The 19,609-nt window shown below is 42.3% G+C and overlaps 1 protein-coding gene across 1 annotated transcript in view; it reads right to left on the reverse strand.

Annotated features, from left to right (window-relative positions):
- Positions 1-11,201: 11,201 nt before the first annotated feature.
- The window catches only part of CFI (complement factor I), a 57,937-nt gene continuing 49,529 nt past the window's right edge, over positions 11,202-19,609 (reverse strand). Inside the window, exons 7-11 of the mRNA XM_017890411.1 lie at positions 19,083-19,219; positions 18,800-18,903; positions 15,804-16,084; positions 12,992-13,096; positions 11,202-11,616 (exon numbers count right to left, since the gene is read on the reverse strand). Of these exons, the coding sequence (XP_017745900.1) occupies positions 11,399-11,616; positions 12,992-13,096; positions 15,804-16,084; positions 18,800-18,903; positions 19,083-19,219 (845 nt within the window). The 3' untranslated portion in view covers positions 11,202-11,398. The remainder of the gene's footprint in view (positions 11,617-12,991; positions 13,097-15,803; positions 16,085-18,799; positions 18,904-19,082; positions 19,220-19,609) is intronic.

Raw genomic sequence — 19,609 nt, forward strand, 5'->3', positions numbered from 1 at the left:
GGGGTTGGTGGCGGGGAACTGGGGTGGGGCGCGCGGGGCGGGAAACGGGGGCGCGGCCTCTATGCTCACGTGGTCTCCGCGGCGCCCTCACAAGGGCCTTGGTCCTGGTTCACGAGGGAACCTTAAAAAATACCCAGGCCTGGGCCTCTTTTCTGGGGAGCCTGATTACGTTGGTCCCAGGTGGCAGTGGACGCCGGTATTTTTTAAAAGCTCTCCGGGCTGTTAACCGTAAAGCGAGAGTGCAGCGCTAACCCGGGTGGGGTTAACTCTGACCTGACCAGTCGGGGCTCAGCGCAGTAACCCCGAGAGAGAAGCTTTTTTGGGTGTGGACAATATGGAAGAAAATAACCCCTGTGTCCCCTTCGCAGAGAGGGCTGCGAGAGGTCCAGCTGAGTTTCCGGCTTGAAGACATGGTTCCATTGGCAATGTGGGCAGAGTCCGGCTCTCAGCTCGCAGAGCAGGGCTTTTCCTCCTCACGTCCTCTCCCGGTCCTCCAGATCTGTTGTGGCCGCGGTTGGGAGCGGGATCTGGGAGATGCCAACCCAAGCCTTGGCGATGCCTGACTCTAATCAGGACGAGCTAGATGCTACTTTAGACTTTCTGGAAAAAGAAAATAGTCCAACAGTGAAAGTCACAAAAGTCTCCCCTGGTAAGGAAGAAACGGTAGTGTAAACTTAACTACAGTTAAAAAAATAAATAAATAAAATAAATCTTAAGGAAGTTCATTGTTTTCCTACTGAAGGGATTTTGTAACTTGATAGTTACAGTGACGTTTGTTTCTCTGTAACCACCATCCTGCCCCCAGCATTGTGCAGGATCCATAAATAACTATTGCAGTAGTACTTTGTATCGGTTATAAATATCTGGTTATCTTAGTATCACAGCAGTTTCCAAGAATTTTACAGTAACATCCAGAGCAATGTTGAAAGTGTTGGGCAGGCCAGGGGCGGTGGCTCACGCCTGTAATCCCAGCATTTTGGGAGGCCGGGGCAGGTGGATCACTTGAGGTCAGGAGTTTGAGACCAGCCTGGCTCACATGGTGAAACTCCATCTCTACTAAAAATACAAGAAATTAGCCGGACGTGGTGGCGGGTACCACCTGTAATCCCAGCTATTCAGGAATCTGAGACAGGAGAATCGCTTGAACACAGGAGGGGGTTGTTGCAGTGAGCTGAGATTGCGCCACTGCACTCCAGCCTGGGTGAGAGAGCGAGAGAGAGAGAGAGAGAGAGAGAGCGAGAGAGAGCGAGAGAGAGAGAAGAGAGAGAGAGAGAGGAGGGAAGGAGGGAAGGAAGGAAGGAAAGAAAGAGAAATAAAGAATTGGGCATAGGTGTGTCCTTTCTATGAGAATTACCAATACGTTCTAGGTTTGGCCTTTTGTGTTTGTTGCAGACTTAATGAGCTTATAATAAATGTTCAGTGCACAGTTCATAAAAATTACATCCCTCTTTATTGAGTGCTTACTGTCTGCCAGGCACTTCGTGAATATGATCGCTCACATTCAGAACACTGCTTTACAAGGATGCAGCCTTTGAGTAAGTTAGAAACATAGAAAGGCATTCCTCCCTACAAACAGGGTAGCCCAACAAACGGTATAGCTCCAGGCTGGAGACCGCCTGCACTTCACTCAGGCCCTCAACCAGGAGTCTTGGGCAGTGATTAATTCCTACCACAATGGAGAAGGGGGAAGAATGTTCCCTGGAAGGTATTATTATCCTCCTCTTTTATAGTAAAAGAGTCAAGGTGAGAAGTCATGTGACAGTATCTACTCCAAACCAAGGCCTCTTTCTGTCTTCACAAAATATACTATAGATACTTTTATTTTAAATTTTAGATAACACATTTCAATACATTTTAAAAGGGAACCTAGAATCATTGTCTTAGCTTTCTGGAACATTGGTTTCTCAGCTCCAAAGTATGAAAGTTGGACTAGATTATCTCTGAGATACCACTACCCGAATCCTTAAACCAGGTTTGGTTCTTACAACTCTTCTTCCAGAGAAACTCCCTAGTCCAGAGATAAGACTTTCAAAAGAAAAGATAGAATGTAGTAAAATAACCTGGTTCCATCCCTCAGTTATGACCCAAAGCCTCTCCTTTCCCGCACTTTCTCTGTTTACTCCTTTGTGATCTCATTTCTTACACCTTAACTACAGCCTATACTCTGGGGAATCAGATGTAGTTTTCTTTGATCTCTCCTTAGGGATTAAATTCTCAAATGCCAGTTCTTCTGGCTGATGGAGCTGTTCTCTTTCTCTCTCAAGTAAATCTTTTCCATTGTCTTCCCCATGAGAATCACCACCATTTTTATAGAAAACAAGACTTTAAGTTTTATTTTCACATTCTTTTCACATTTAATCATTATATATTGGTTGTTCTGCTGCAGTAATTACAAGGTTTACTTTTTCCTCTTAATTGATGCTGTTAAATACCAGGGATCTGCACTGACAACAGACTATCTATATAATTTTTAGGGCTCAGTGCAAGATAAAAATACAGAGCCCCTTGCTCAAAAAGTAAGAATTTCAAGGTGATGGCCGGATGCGGTGGCTCACGCCTGTAATCCCAGCACTTTGGTAGGCCAAGGCAGGCGGATTACGAGGTCGGGAGATCGAGACCATCCTGGCTAACATGGTGAAACCCCGTCTCTACTAAAAATACAAAAAATTGGCCGGGGCGTGGTGGCGGGCGCTTGTAGTCCCAGCTACTCGGGAGGCTGAGGCAGGAGAATGGCGTGAACCCAGGAGGCAGAGCTTGCAGTGAGCCGAGATGGCGCCACTGCACTCCAGCCTGGGCAACAGAGCGAGACTCTGTCTCAAAAGAAAAAAAAAAAAAAGAATTTCAAGGTGATAACAGCAGAGCGTTAAAGTAAGTGCAGAGCCCTTTTGAGTGTGGGGCCTTGTGCCACTACACAGGATGCATGCTCTGATTCACCATATCATCTAACCTTTTATTTTTTTTTTTTTGAGTCTGGCTCTGTTGCCCGGCTGGAGTGCAGTGGTGCAATCTTGGCTCACTGCAACCTCCGCCTGGAGGCAGAGTTCCAGCAATTCTGGTTTGCAGTTTCCAGCAAACCTGCCGGGTTCCAGCAATTTTCCTGCCTCCGCCTCCCAAGTAGCTGGGATTACAGGTACCCGCCACCACATCTGGCTAATTTTTTTTATTTTTAGTAGAGATGGGATTTCACCATGTTGGTCAGGCTGGTCTTGAATTCCTGACCTCAGGTGATTCCCCTACCTTGACTTCCAAAGTGCTGGGATTACACACATAAGCCAGTGTGCCCAGCTCATATCATGTAACTTCTAGATGACCCACTTCCATCTTTTCTTCCCAAACTTTGGCATAAAATGTTTGAAAAGAGCCTTCTGTATAGGACACTTTCATCTAACCAGCAAAACCTGTTATTTTCATGACAGACATCATTAGTTGCAAATCCACAGCTGTCTTCCAGGTCTTTCCTGCTAGAGAGTGGCTAATTTGTCTATATATACTTTTACTGTGGTAGTCAGGAGCTGAAGATAGGAAGTCAGTTAGGATACAGTAAACTAGGTATGTCATTAGTATGGCTTGGTCCAGGAAAGGAGCAGTGAGATGTGAAAAATGGTCATATTCTAGATGTAACTTGATGGTACAGCAGAAGGGATTTGCTGATGGACTGAATATGAGAGAAAAAGAGGAATCAAGGATGGCATTGAAATTTTGGCCTAAGCCATAGGATAGAGAAAGTTCTCACCAACTGAAATGGGGAGAATTGTGGAAGGAGCGGGTTTTGGGGGAAAATTTTAAAAATTAATTTCAATCATACCATGTCCGAGAAGCCTATTCTGAGTCTGCAGTTCAACATAAAGGTTAGAAATATATTTGGAAGTTGTCAGAATAGAAATGGCTTTTAAAGTCATGGGACTTAGCTTGGTGCAGTGACTCACGTCTATAGTCAAAGCACCTTGGGTGGTCAAGGCTGGCAGATCACTTGAGTCCAGGAATTCAAGAGCAGCTTGGGTAACATGGCAAAACCTTGTCTCTATAAAAAAATAAAAAAAATTAGCCAGGCATGGTGGTACATGCCTGTAGTCCCAGCTACTTGGGAAGCTGAGGCAGGAGGATCCTTTGAGTCTGGGATGCAGAGGTTGCAGAGAGCCGAGATCGTGACATTGCACTCCAGCCTGGCAACAGAGTAAAACCCTGTCTCAAATAAATGAATAAATAAATAACATGGGACTAAATGAGATCCCTAAAAAGTGAGTGTACACAAAGAAGCAGAGCTAGGTCTAAATCTTAGGAGGTCAAGGAACAAAGAACAAATAAAGGCGCCTCAGAAGGAGAAGCCAAGTGCAGCAGAAGTGGAAAAGTGCTGTATTCTGGTGTGTCAAAGAAAGACAGAACCACCCATTTTACTGATACGAGGAAGGTGGGGGATAGATATTGACTACTAGATTTAGTAACTTGGGGGTTATTGGTGAACTTCATAAGAGTCTCATTGAAGTACTGGGGAGAAAACACAGCTGTAGTCAGAGGAAGAAAAGAATTAGAAATGGCAATTACAGGCCGGGCACGGTGGCTCACGCTTGTAATCCCAGCACTTCAGGAGGCCAAGGTGGGCGGATCACAAGGTCAGGAGATCGAGACCATCCTGACTAACACGTCTCTACTAAAATACAAAAAATTAGCCGGGCGTGGTGGCGGGCACCTGTAGTTCCAGCTGCTTGGGAGACTGAGACAGGAGAATGGCATGAACCTGGGAGGTGGAGTTTGCAGTGAGCCGAGATTGCACCACTGCACTCCAGCCTGGGCGACAGAGCCAGACTCTGTCTCAAAAAANAGGAGGCTGAGGCAGGAGAATTGCTTGAACCCAGGAGGCAGAGGTTACAATGAGCTGAGATCGTGCCACTGCACTCCAGCTTGGGCGACAGAGCGAGAATCTGTCTAAAAAAAGGAAAAGAAATGCAATTATAGTGAATACCAAAATAAATTATGAAAATATATAGTATACTATATTTGTGCTGATTCTTGTTGAATGATATATTAATAAATACCTTGGAATGGGAAATTCTGGGTGGCCAAGACTAGGCTTTCTTTTCTTTTCTTTTTTTCAGAGACAGAGTCTCATTCTCTCACCCAGGCTGGGATAGCATGATCATAGCTTACTGTACCCTCGAACTCTTGGGCTTAAGCAATCCTCCTGCTTCAGCCTCCTGAGTAGCTAGGAATACAGGTGAACACCACCATGACTGGCTAATTTTTGTTGTTATTATAGAGATAGAGTCTCCCTATGTTGCCCAGGCTGGTCTTGAATGCTTGGGCTCAAGTGATCCTCCTGCCTTGGCCTCCCAAAGTGCTGGACTTACAGTCATGAGCCACCACACCCAACCCTACACTATATTTTCTATATAGAACTTCCCAGAACAATAATCAGGATAGGCAGTCAGATCACTTCTAGAAACACCTAATGGTTTCTTCTATATATATGAACATCATGGAATATGATAGTATTGATGAGATGAGAATGCAAAATTTGTGGGGTTTAATGTACCATATTAACTTAGAATGCTTGGAAACTACAATATTAAACAATGCTTTGTGTTATTTTAAACAACAAAAAATCAATAAAATATTAATGATCAATGGCAGTTTCTATTTTTTAGTATTTTCCAATGTCTCACTAATGGCCTCAGCAGTGTTCATTGTGATGAAAATAAAAGCCACATGGTGAAAACAGTTCCAGCCATAATGGTTAATTTTTGTCCAGGATGAAAACAAAAGCCACATGGTGAAGCAATTCCATCCATAATGATTAATCTATGCCTAGTGCCAATGTTGTGGTAATCAGGCGGATGAGAGAGACTTTGGGGTAAAGCAGGAGGATCTTTATTGAGTGTACTCAGACTTACATCTGGAAAACTGGGCCTAGAACAAAGATATCACTTGACTTTTATACACACTTCAAAAGGGAGTGGGCTAGCTTGAAGCAGGCTTACAGTTACAGTGGTGCGAAAGCAAGGATACAGAGGCAGAACAATTAATCAAATTGTGATAGGTTCATAACTCAGGATTACACATGACCGTTGCTATGCAACCCAGATGTCAGTTAATTAGGTTTTCCTTTAGTGCCTAGCATGGCTTATTCCATGACCTTCACTATGGCATCCAGGTGGCTGTATCTCAGGCCTGCTCAGACAGTTTATGACTTTCACTCCACAACTTAGATAAGACAGAATACTTGAAGTTGCCAGTTACAGAGAACAGGAATCTATAAATTCATACTGTAAGAGAAAGGAAAATTTGTTTTTCTTCTCCTTATGTTGAGGGAGTGCTGGGAGAGTCTCCAGAGCACATTCCTTTATGTACTGGCTTCTTAGATAGTGTTTATCAAGACTTTTCCTGGGTCTGGGCCTTGGCTGCTACTGCCTTTGGGATGAGTCAGCCTAATACAGGAAAGCTTCTTTCTTTCTCTTTTTAATTTTTTCTTTTTCCTTCCTTCCTTCCTTCCCTTTTTTTTTTTTTTTTTTTTTTTTGAGACGGAGTCTTGCTCTGTCGCCCACGCTGGATTACAGTGGCGCAATCTTGGCTCACTGCAAGCTCCACCTCCCAAGTTCATGCCATTCTCCTGCCTCAGCCTACCGAGTAGCTAGGACTACAGGCGCCACTCCTGGCTAATTTTTTTTGTATTTTTAGTAGAGACGGGGTTTCACTGTGTTAACCAGGATGGTCTAGATCTCCTGACCACGTGATCCGCCCACTTTGGCCTCCCGAAGTGCTGGGATTACAGGCGTGAGCCACCGTGCCTGGCCTCTTTATTTCTTTAATTTCCCACCTCACCAAGGCTGGAAGGTTAGTCTCTAAAAGGGAATTTCAGTTAAAGAGAAGTAAGTACTAAGTTCCAGCCTTTGGCTAGAAAGTCAATGGCATCAATAGCTTTCAAGTTGGGACGAAGTGAAGGACAAGAGACGGCTGCACCAGATCTATGAGCATGGGCTTGTTCCATAATATGTTGAAGACAATGACCCTGTGCTTGGATATGGTAGGGGGGTCTACCATCAAGAAAATTTGATCAAAGAGATATTTTCAAGTTATCTTTGTAGGCACAATGTAAGATTGTTTGGCACACAGTAGGGATGGAAAGGAACCCACTTAGGTGAGACTGCAGGGTTTTAAACCATCAGGACAGAGTCCATATGTAGTTTTTCTAATTAGGGTTCCTGGCTACTTCCAAACCTCTGGTTGATTTTCAGCTTTGTATTTCTTATCATATACTCTACACCTTCATTGGGCTTCCTTAGACATCACAACTTCAAAATATCCCTGTCTAAACCTGATTCCATTCCTCTACTTCCTTCCTTTCTCTACTCAGTGGCAACGCCAATCACCTCACCATCTAAGAGCCTGGGAATTATCCTAGACTCAAATCCCTCTCCCTAGTACTGTAATCTATTTGTCCCCAAATGCCATCTATTTCACTCAACATATCTAGAGTCAGTGCCATCCTTTTTATCCCTGCTTTAGTTTCTACCTTCATTATTTTTCATTCGATTACTCCAAGAGTGTCTTAACCATCTTCCCTACCCTCTCTCACCCACTTCCAATACATCTTCCTAGTTGTCTCCAGCTTGAACTTCCTAGAATCCTTTAGTGGTCCCAACTCTTTGGCATGAGGCTTTCCCTGGTATGGCCTTTCCCCCTCTCCAGCTCCTTAGCTGCACCCTGGGCTCCAGTCACAATGAACTGCTCTCTATTCTTGTGTGTGGTTAGCTCCTCATGCTGCAGGGCCTTTGCATTTGTATCTGCCTGGAAAGTTCTTCCATAATTCAGACTAAGCTCACCTCAGAAGAACCCCTCTTTAATATGTCAGGCTGATTTCTAGATCTCCCTTGAGTTTTCCTTACCATTGTACCTGGCAAGGTGCAGCTTCGTAATTTATTTTCCGATTTCTCTTGTAAGACAGCTCTGAAGGGTTAAATATAAGATGAAGGCAGAGCTCTACATCCAATGAGTTTTGTCCCTGGCCACCTTCAGGCCAGCTCACAGAAGCAGGAATGTCCAGTGCCCAGCCTCTGCAGTACAAGCTGTACGTGGAGACTGGGACCCATGCTAGTGGCCATGGTAGTTTCTGATGGAGCAGTCCTGCAGTGTGGTCTGTGAGCATTATTTCCAGATGTGTAGACTCCAATTCTCTGGCTCTTTTGCAAATTCTATGAACTGCATAATATCTTTGAATGAATTTATTTTTTCATTAAACCAGTTAGATTGGCTTCTGTTGTCTGGAATTAGGAGTGCTGAGACAGACCTCTAAACTAGGAGAAGCTTGGAGTCAGGTCATCTCACTCCTCCTGTTCCTGGTCTCTGCCACATAGAGTCACTTCGGAGGGCTGGCTCTTCACCCTTCAAGCCTTGACCCTGGTCCACTTTTCTGTGAAGCTGCCAGATGCTAGGTCACAGTACAGATTGGCTTGGCCCTTTGGGGGGCCCCCTTCCTAGATTGGCTGAGGACGCCCTATATGCTGGGTTTCCCACCTTGTAGCACTTGAGTACTTTTCTCTTTTTTTTTTTTTTTTTTTTTTGAGACAAGGTCTTGATCTGTCACCCAGGCTGGAGTGCAGTGCTGCAATCACAGCTCACTGCCTCCTCAACCTCCTGGGCTCAAATGATCCTCCCACCTCAGCCTTCCAAGTAGCAGGGGCTACAGATGTGCACCACCACTCCCAGCTTTTTTTGTGTGTGGTAGAGATGGGGTCTCGCTATGTTGCCCAGGCTGGTCTCAAATTTCTGACCTCAAGTGATCCACCAACTTTGGTCTCCCAAAGTGCTGGGATTTCAGGTATGATCCACCGTGCCCAGCCAGTTTTCTCTTTTTATCTCATACACAGACATATTCTAAGGTGCTGCATTGCTCCAGGATTGCTAAGTTAGGACACGGTGGTTTTCAAATATGTCCATAAATTCTTTGATACACCTCCTCCCTGACGCCACCAAGAGATGGGTTATTTCCTTTCCTTTGAGCCTGGGCAGGTCTTTGTGATGCTAAGTGACTTCCAAAGCTGGGTTAGAGAAGGCCATGTAGGTTCTGCAGTTTCCCTTGGGAGGCTCATCGGCTGCTATGTAGGAAGTCTAGCACCCCTGGGCCTGCCATGTTGAGAGCCCATGGGGAGAGTGCATAAAGAGACATATCTGAGAAGCCCCAGCTGTCTAAGTCCTCCCAGCCCAGGCACCAAACACATGAGTGAATAAGCCTTTGTGATAACTCTGGTCCAATCCTGTCTGACAGCAACAGCATGAGACTGAAAGGCAAACTGCCCAGCAATAAATAATCAAATACTTTCCTGAGTTTAATGGATGAAAAATCTGGGCAGCATGGGAGGGAGAAGTGGGGAGTTATTGTTTAATAGATATGAAGTTTCAATTTGGGGAGATGAAAATTTTCTGCAGATAGATGGTGATAATGATCGTACAACAATGGGCATGTACTTAACATCACTCGACTTTACACTTACAAATAGTTAAAATGGTTAATTTTATGTTATGCATATTTTACCACAATTTTTAAAAGAAAATCTGGGCAGTAACTGATTTTGGAATATATGTAAACATGGGTATTTATATTATTAAACCAACTGGGCTCTATCCAAGACTGGCCCTAAATAACATAATAAAGGTAATAGTTATGTGAAACATATATGTCTGTCTTCAGGATAAGGATAGCTGTGCTTAAAAAAAAAAAAAAAAGAGCAGCTAATGTTTATTCACTGAGCAGCCTCTGTGAGGCAAGTCCTAGGGATGTAGCCAGAAGGAAGACAAATGAGGTCTCTCTTGTTATGTGTCTTATGTTGTAGTTGGAGGAGGCAGTGTTGAGAAGAGGTAGACAACCCAATCAAAACAGAATACACTGGGGGAATTCAAGTGCTATGCTCAGATTAAAGTAGGTGGTGTGACAGAGGGAGACTGGGCGCCTACAATAGCCCTGGGGTGGGGTGGGGGTGCTATTTTCTATAGGTTAAGAAGGAGCAACTGTTGAGTTTGGGTTGACCACTTTTCTTTTGAAATGTTACTAGATATTCACATGGCAATGGTATATACTAGTGTTCAGTGGCATATACTAATCTGAGGTTCTAGGAAAGGTCAGAGCTGAAGATCCAGATTTGTGAGTCACTGGACTGTAGGCAGGATTTAAAACATAGTCTAGATGAGATTACCAGGGAAAGGCAAAGTGAGAGAAGCAACCAGAAGGAAGAGGCTGAGAATAGCAGCGAGGGAGGAGTGTGATGCCCTGAGGGGCTAATGCTGCTAGGATGAGAACAGAAGTGATTGTGAGCTCTGACACCATGGAGGTAGGTGGTTTTATTGAATTATCTGTGGAGAGGTTTAGAGAGAGGGTCAAGGAATGCTTGTGAAGTGGGGAGCAAAGGCTAATTTTCAAGAAATTTTAATAGTTAAAGAAGCAGGGGCCTGGTGCGGTGGCTCACACATGTAATCCCAGAACTTTGGGAGGCCAGGGTGGGAGATCCCTTGAGCCTAGGAGTTCAAGACTAGCCTGGGCAAAAAAGCAAGATGCCTCTCTACAAAAATTTAAAATTAGCTAGGCATGGTAGTGTGCACCTGTAATCCCAGCTACTTGGGAGACCGAGGTGGGATGATTGCTTGAGCCCCGGAGTTCAAGGCTGCAATGAGCTATGATGGCACTTCTGCAGTCCAGCCAGGGCAACAGAGGGAGACTTTGTCTCAAAAAAAGAAAGAAAGAGAGAAAGAAAAGAAAGAAGGAAAGAGAGAGAAAGCAATAAAGAAAGAAAAAGAGAGAGAGAAAGAAAGAAAGAAGGAAGGAAGGAAATGAAAGAAAGAAAGAAAGAAAAGAAAGAAAGAAAGAAAGAAAGAAAGAAAGAAAGAAAGAAAGAAAGAAAGAAAGAAAGAAAGAGAAAGGGGAAGCAGGGAAATGGGACAAGAGCTGTCAAGTCAGTTATTACCCTGTGACAGTTACTATGCCAAACATTTATATAAGTATGTAGTTTCATTTTCATACAATTCCAGTTTTCATTTTATAGGTGGAAAAGGAGACACAAAGAAGATAATAAATTGTCCAGGGCATAGTAGGTGATAGAGCTGGGATTTGAACCCAACCTTAATTGAGTCCAACATTATTCAATTAGTGTACCTTTAGTCAATAAATCACTCCTGCATTGATATAATTTAATAAAATTTTCTGATAAATAAAACTCGTATGCTTGACCAAAATATTTATTTGAGAATTATACAACAAAATTCCAATATGGCATAAACTTTGTGGAGACCTTTAAAATATCCAGTGAGATTTGCTTCATTTTTGCCCCTACAGAATTATTAATTATACAGTTTTATTTCCATTAAATGGAACTCTTGAGAGAAAAAGAATAGAAAGAAGAGGGAGATCACAATTTTATACATTGTGCTGAGAAATAAGAGGCCTTCCCACATGGTAGCTAATCCAGTCAAAATAATTGGCCACTTTGGTGTAAACACCTGGGAACTCTGGTTTTCCACAGTTTTCCCCCCAACTTACAACACCCCAGACATAAGTCACATTGTTGGCATCCATACAGACTAAGGGGCCTCCAGAGTCCCCTTTACAGGCATCGATGGAACCATCATATGTACCTAAGAAAGAAATGGGAAAGAGAAAATCACACATTTCCTTCCATTTTTCAAGGCTGCCATGCCTCCTCCAGAGCATTTAATGACTTTGGCTTTCTTACAGTTTCCTGACAGCAATAGCATGGGCTCTCCTTAGAGGTCCCAGCTGGGCTTGCAGAATTGGAGAGATGCAGGTTGGAAAATGCTTTACGAGTCTTCTATTCATTCCCCCAATTCAGCATGTTCTTCCTGTGTTCTCTACTTTATACAACTAAGGACTGAGATGGGATTGCAACCTGAAAGTTGCACCAAATGCTGAGTGGGAAAATGACAGGACTACCTAGTGCTTACTGAGTGCTAAATACTTATTAGTCATTCATTGTCTTCATTCTCACTACAACCCTGTGAGGCAAATATTATCACCCCTATTTTATACATGAGACAACTATGACACAGAGTTTAACTTGTCTAAGGTCACACAGCTAACAAACGACAGGGCCTGGACTTGAACCCAGGTAGCCACACCTCAGAGCTTGTCCTCTTGACCACGATACTCCCTTTTGGGAGATTTTGTGCTGTTCACCCCTTTTGTCCACTGTAATCCTGAACTCCATCTCAAGATGGGAGGATGCTTTCTTCTCACTCATGACTTTCTGAGATTTTTAAATCACTGTATCCAAGAAGTTATAGGATGCCAATAACTGCGTTTTCAGTAATACACCATTTAGAAATGGTTTCAATAAAGCACCTAAATGCACTACACTGGCTGGTACTTTGCCTGCCTTTGTATCACCTCCAAAAGCAGGAGGTGCTATTGTTGTATTGGGCAGGAGAATTAGCTTAACCATGTTATCAAAGGAGTCCGTGGCATAAGAAATGCACTGTGATTTCCATGGAGTGAAAATTTACTTCCAACTGGAAGCAAATCTTATCTCATTTGAGATGAGATAACTTGATTTTGTATTTAAAAGTAATTTAGTTTTGATCCTGGGTATACCACCTCTTGTCTGTAAGACTTTGGGCAAATTATGTAACTGCTCTGCATCTCAGATGCCTTATCTATGATCCTCAATTTTACAAATGAAGAAACTTGCTCAAGGTCACATGACTAGCAATTAATAAAAGCTGGGATATAAATCTAGGTCTGGTTCCAGAGCCCGTGCTCTTAGTCACCTTGCTGTGCTGCTATAGAATCGCTTAAGGAGGATTTTTCCTCATAGTAGTAGAGGAAGAAACCTGAGCTACAGGGAAGGGATTGGAAGAGTTTGAGAGTGCTACAGCCAGAAGGCCAAATGGAGGGAATTAGGGCCCAAAGCATGGGGCTGATGTGGTGGGAGGAGATGTTTGATAGGGGAAATACATACATCTTGACATCTTGGATAAACCACTTGGCACTTACCTGCGCATTCCATTTCTTTTTCATAGAAGCGATTTCCATAAAACTTAGAGCAGTTGCTTATTAGTTTAACTTCACCCCACCGAAGTGAAAAAACTTTTTCGTTATCTAAACAAAGTGAGAAAGCAAACATTTAGAAGTCACAAATGAGAAATCTAAATACATACTGTCATAACTTAATAAACCATTAGCATTATGAAAGGGTATATAGTCTTGAATATATATAAACTTTTGAGGACTCTTCCTTAGCATGTTTAATCATATCATATCTCTACTTCTAAAACTGGATGGATAGTCAAGGGGGACTATTGAACATATGGTCTGAAGTCACACTCATTTAATAAAGAGCTGGTACTCTAAGTTGAATGAGATAAAATCTTTCCCTTTTGGTTGCAGAACTCGGTCAGGCAATTGGATAGGAATCAGTGATGAGGTCTTTTCACATAAATACCTCCTATCTTCTTACAGTCCCTTATTTCCTTGAGAATGTTTGTTAAAGCAAAAACAATGTTTTAATATAAGAACTTCAAATAAAGGAAATACATATGAAGTTATCGATGTTTGTGTGTTTTGTGTGTCTGGGAAGAAAATCCATCTCCTAAGTGATTTGAAATTATTTAAAAGGGGATTTAGGATTTTCTTCCTCAAGTGATCTGCCTCCCAAAGTGCTGGGATTACAGGCATGAACCATCGTGCACAGCCAGGAAGGAGTTTATTTTTTTTTCCTTCAAGCTCTACTTCAAGTTAGTCTCAAGATACCTGCCTTCCTTAGAACAAGAGCTTCTTAAAAAATAGTAATTTCTTATTTCCCCTAATTTGGGAAAAGCCTTTAAAACTGTGAGCAATTTTAAAGGCCCGGGGGGAAGCTAGTTCCTTGGCCCTCTTTTTTTTTTTTTTTTTTTTTGAGACGGAGTCTTGCTCTGTCGCCCAGGCTGGAGTGCAGTGGCCGGATCTCAGCTCACTGCAACCTCCGCCTCCCGGGTTCACGCCATTCTCCCGCCTCAGCCTCCTGAGTAGCTGGGACCACAGGCGCCCGCCACCTCGCCCGGCTAATTTTTTTTGTATTTTAGTAGAGACGGGGTTTCACCGTGTTAGCCAGGATGGTCTCGATCTCCTGACCTCGTGATCCACCCGTCTCGGCCTCCCAAAGTGCTGGGATTACAGGCTTGAGCCACCGCGCCCGGCCGTGCCTTGGCACTCTTGTAAGCTTCTTGAGGCACTTGTCACATTCTGCTCTCTGACGGTAGCTGAGGCAGCAAAATGGCAGAATTTTAGCTACTAGACTTTAAGGTTATCAGTACACACCTTGAGTGCTGGACTTCATCTTTCAGCCGTGCAACTTATTCATCCCCTTGTTTGTTGAGTGGGTCCATATTTTCCACCAGTAAAATCCTAGCACTTTAGCATTGCTATCTTGCACACACAGTAAATCCTCAATAAATGTGTTAAACCATGATCAATAAATGTGTTAAATCTTAATCAATAAATTAATCATTGATTAAGGACATATCTAACTACCAGTTTATATGAAGTACATGGAATAAGGGAACATGGTAAATGCTAGATCAGGCTGGGCACAATTTGGTGTTTTAGAAGCTTTGGGTATTCAGACATACCACAAATCCAGATTAATTTCTACATATATTTTACACCTTCCAATGTGGCAATTATAATGAATGTGTTGGAATATAAGTCTGCAGGACCAGTGCAATGAAAGTACTTAGACTTTCTGCTAACAAAGAGAGTTTAAGATGTTAAAAGGAAGCTAAATTTTGAGGTTAAATCTTTTTTTTTTTTTCTGTTATGCTTGTGGTTGTTTTGAGACAGAGTCCCGCTCTGTCACTCAGGCTAGACTGCAGTAGCACAGTCATGGCTTACAGCAACCTCAACCTCCTGGGCTCAAGTGATCCTCCCACTTCAGCCCCTCTCAACCTCCAGGAGCTAGGACTGCAGGTACACACTATCACATCCAGCTAATTTCTGAATTTTTTGTAGAGACTGTCTCAAACTCCTGGGCTCAAGTGATCCACCTGCCTTGGCCTCCCAAAGTGCTAGGATTACAGACATGAGCTACTATGCCCAGCCCAAGGTTAAATCTTCAAGATGAAGGGAAAGGGTTGACTAGTTTAATTCTAATCTAATCTCTAATTCAGCAGGTCTTTCTAATAATTTGTCTCTGAGTGTCCAGATCTTTTATTCGTAGGAAGTGTTCACTTCAAGTCTTCTTAGAAGTTCAAAAAATGAATTCCTTATGTTCTTTTTTTCTTTGTCGAGAGGGTAGGGCATGGGGAATAGGGAAGGAGGGAGGAGGGAAGTGAGAAGGAGGGTTGTGGGCATCAGCAATTCAACATACACCAAGGCTATCCCTTTGTAAACCTTTTTATCTTTTACCCACATCTCCCCAACAAATCCAAACGGTCCATGCTGTATGTCTCCCTGTCTCTATATTTTTTTCTTGGTGAATGGCTACCCTTCAAAGTTTGCCTCAGGATCATAGAGAGAACATGTACATTCTTTGAAAGCCTAGATAAGGACTGGTTCCACAATTTGCAGAGTCCAGTGAAAAATGGAAATGTGGAGTGAGGCCATTTCAAAAATTATGAAGAATTTCATGATGGTGACAGCACAGCAATAAATCAAGTCTCAGGGCCTTCTGAGCATGGGGTGCCAGGCAGCTGCACAGGTTGCAAACACATGAAGCCAGCCTTGGCTGGATGTTTGCTTTTCTGGATATGATGTTATGCTTCTCTCTGAGTGCTAGGAAATTAGCTCCCATGCATTTCTACTTCTGATTAACAAATTGTAAAACATATACCTTTTTCTCGTCCCCAGCCAGAAATGATGCATCTATCATCAGGCTGGAATAGATAAGGAGACCAGGGGACACAGGCAGGGATGGAACGAGGCAGCTCACAATCTTTTTTGTTTTCCTCTTTTTTCATTTTAATCAAAGCAATGTCGTTTTGGTAGGTGCCTGCATTGTAGTTTTCATGGAAAATAATTCTATCCACTAATTCAACTGCTATATCTTTAGTGCTGGGGTGTAACCAGTCTACTACTGTTGTCCATATTTGGTAACGATGAATTTTACTGGCACTATAACAGAAAAAAAAAGGAAATAAAATATATTGAGAAAAAATATAAATAGGAATTCTGACACTTCACTTTTATGTTTTCCCTTTTAAAACCTTTTCATTTCCCCAGATTTTTTTAAATCCTTGGTGTCATGAAGCAATGAGATTAAATTTACTTAGTGCAGAATTAGGTCAATGGTAAATGATAAAGCTAGGAACAATCCATGTAAGTGCTCAATATGAGAAACATAAAGAACTCACTAACAACTAGAGATGCCCAGAAGTGGAATGAGTTTACTGCCTCTGAAGTGAGTGCACCATCATTGCAGGTGTTTAAGCAGAGACGAGACAGCATCTTGCCATAAATGTAGTTAAGGAACTAGGGAGTTGGACCACACACACTCATTACTCTGCCAACCCTAGAGGTTCTTGGGGCAAAGGCCACAGCATTAATTATCCTGACCCTTAAGACTAACTTTATCCTAACATTGCATTGTATTTATTTGTTCACATGTCTTTCCTCACACTAGACTGTGCTGGTTGAAGCCAGAGATGGAGTCTGATTCATTTATGCAGCCCTGGTGCCTATTATTATACTTGGATCATAGTAGCTGTTTTAAAATCCTGTTGAAATGGTGAATGAGCTAAATGTTGCATATTCTTATGCTTCACTACAATTTCATATCAAATTTCTTTCTTCCTTTCTTTCTTTTTAAAACAGAGACAGGGTCTCACTCTTTTGCCTAAGCTGGAGTACAGTGGTATGATCATAGCTCACTGCAGCCTTGACTCCTGAGCTCAGGAGACACTCCCACCTCAGCCTCCCTAGTAACTAGAACTACAGGCATGTGCCACCACATTAAGCTAATTAAAAACATTTTTTGTTTTAGAGATGGGGTCTTGCTATGTTGCCCAGGCTGGTCTCAAACCTACCAAAGTGCTGGGATTATAGGTGTGAACCACCGTACCTGGCCTCATACCAGTTTTCAACTCAGTTTCAAGCAAATTGGGCATCTACCATCATCTTCTCATGGAACAGTATAGAGTCACTTCAGCAAAGTATTATAGCTTAGTTTTTTTTGGTTTGATTAGAAGTAGGGTGCTAAATTATGACCTCATAGTCTAACATTTCCAAACAAGAAATTATTTTATAGAATGGCTTTTCCTTAAGCAATAAAACTTATTTTTAAACAATTTCATGGAAATCTTTTCAAAAAATGTATTATTTATATCAGTGTTCCCCAACCTTTTTGGCATCAGGGATAGGTTTTGTGGAAGACAATTTTTCCATGGAACCATGGAAAACTGGGGGAAGGAGGGGATGATTTCCAGATGAAACGGTTTCACTTCAGATCACCAGGCATTAGATTTTCATAAGGAGCATGCAGCCTAGATCCTTCACATGTGCAATTCACAATAGGGTTTGCACTCCTATGAAAATCTAATGCTGCTGCTGATCTGACAGGAAGTGGAGCTCAGGTGGTAATGCTTGCCCACCATTCACCTCAGTTCCTAACAGGCAGATCAGTACTTGTCTGCAGCTCAGGGGTTGAGGATCCCTGATCTATATAACTTCTGCTTTCTCAAACAGCATTAACTGAACAGAATTTATCTTTACAAAAGGGTGATTCAAGTAATCACCTTAAATGGTGATGTCCTAGGAAATAATGAGATGTTTAGGAAGCTTTTGTTTATAGTGTTCCAAGAATACTGTCCTTCATATTAATTTTGGTTGTTTTTCAGGATCACAGGTTCTAAATATTATTTATTTAGTCAATTTATTCAACAAATACTTAGTGTGAACTTATATGTACCAGGCACTGTGTTAGGCACAGAAGTGAGCATGCAGAAATGAGCAAAATCAGAAACAGTTCCTGCTTTCATGGAGTTCAGGGTCTAGGGAAAGATGCAGCAGTAAATGGATTATCACACTGATGAAGATAATACATTCTACCATGAAAAGTGAGAGGAATGAACAGTATGTGGGCTTTTAAGAACTTATCAAGAGGGCTTTGACTTAAGGGAGTCAGGGAAGGTTCCCTAAGGAAGTGAAGATCGAGTTGAGATCTGAACAAAGGGTACTACTAGGTAGGGAAAAAGGATAAGGAAGATCATTTCTGGCAGGGGAAACAATATATGAAGGTTCCTTTGCAGGAGGGGGCAAATGCACTTGAGTAACAGAAAGCAGTTCAGAGTGGAGGTGGTGGAAAAGGAGCAGAAAGTGACTCTGTGGGGCAAGATGAGATTGGCAATGGTTAGCAGAAGTCAGATTACATGGGGCCTCATAGGCCATGTTAAAATTTTTGTTTCAATTTTTATCCTAAGAGGAATGCAAAGTTATTGCATTTTAGGTGAAAAGTAATCAAAACTAGGTATGGCGACATGACTCTTGAGCCACACAGTAAAGAAAATATAGGTGGACCACAGTTGAGAACAAAATGTAAGTAGTACCTACCCACTCTCCCACCCTGCAAATGAGCCAGGTGAAGTAATTGGGCAGCTATGGGTTTGATCTGCCTTTGCCAGTGAGATCAGCAATTTTGGTCTGTGGAGGACACAGTAGATTCTATGGGACGGGCCTCTGGAATTCCGATTGTTTATACCAGAGGATACTTTGCAATTAATATAGTGGAGTTTGTCAATACCTTTTTCAGATATGCTTTATCATCTACCACAATCTCTATTATTCACTTTCATTGTTTCAGGAAATCTAAAATGTACTGAAGACATCTTTTACCTGAGACAATGTGCAGCAGTCAGAACCCAACAGCCACCAATATAAATTCCCCCACAGGTGATTCCTTTGGCATCCTTAATTCCCACCTGCCATGGGAAGTCTCCCTGTAAAAGACATTTGTGTGGTCACTGCCATTCTAACAGATAGCGATACAAACAGCCCTAAGATATTTCCATGGCAAGACTCCCAGTCTCTTATAATTACATCATCCTCCTGCCCCTTCCCCCCCACCAATTTAGGCTGTTTCTGGGCAGTTGTGTTGTGACTTTTCATGCGAGTTTACCAGTTGTGCTGGCTTTCCTCCCACAATTCGTTTCCTTCGAATGTGCGTTCTGTTTTTAACTCCACAAGATAATTTAGGTAATAATGATTTTATCCGTCTTCTTTCTTCAAGAAAGGAAGAGATTATATCATTATTATCTTGAACCCATTAACCTTTTTAACACACTTCTTGATTATCTATGCCACAAAAACAGCAGAGTCACAGTCAGTACAAGACAGGCTGGAATCATTAATAAATTATTTTGAATGCTAAACCATACTATTTATCTTATTTAAAAATTCTGGCTTGATATTAAAATTGGCTTGATTCTCTGAAGTTCTGCCTAAAGATGGACTAGTGGCAGAAAGGGGCTGGCCAAGAGGTTAAACATTTACCAGTCTCTAGCTTATAAAGGATGCCACATGTCCAGGCACTGTGACAGAGGCAGCTCAGAAGGGAATCACATTCTGAAATCATCAGGATAAACTAACAACATGGCAAACTGTGTCTTTTGTGTTCTTTCCCTCCCTCCCTCCCTCCCTCTCCTT

The sequence above is a fragment of the Rhinopithecus bieti genome, unplaced genomic scaffold (assembly GCF_001698545.2).
Source record: "Rhinopithecus bieti isolate Rb0 unplaced genomic scaffold, ASM169854v2 scaffold_19840, whole genome shotgun sequence".
NCBI classification, from domain to species: Eukaryota; Metazoa; Chordata; class Mammalia; order Primates; family Cercopithecidae; genus Rhinopithecus; species Rhinopithecus bieti.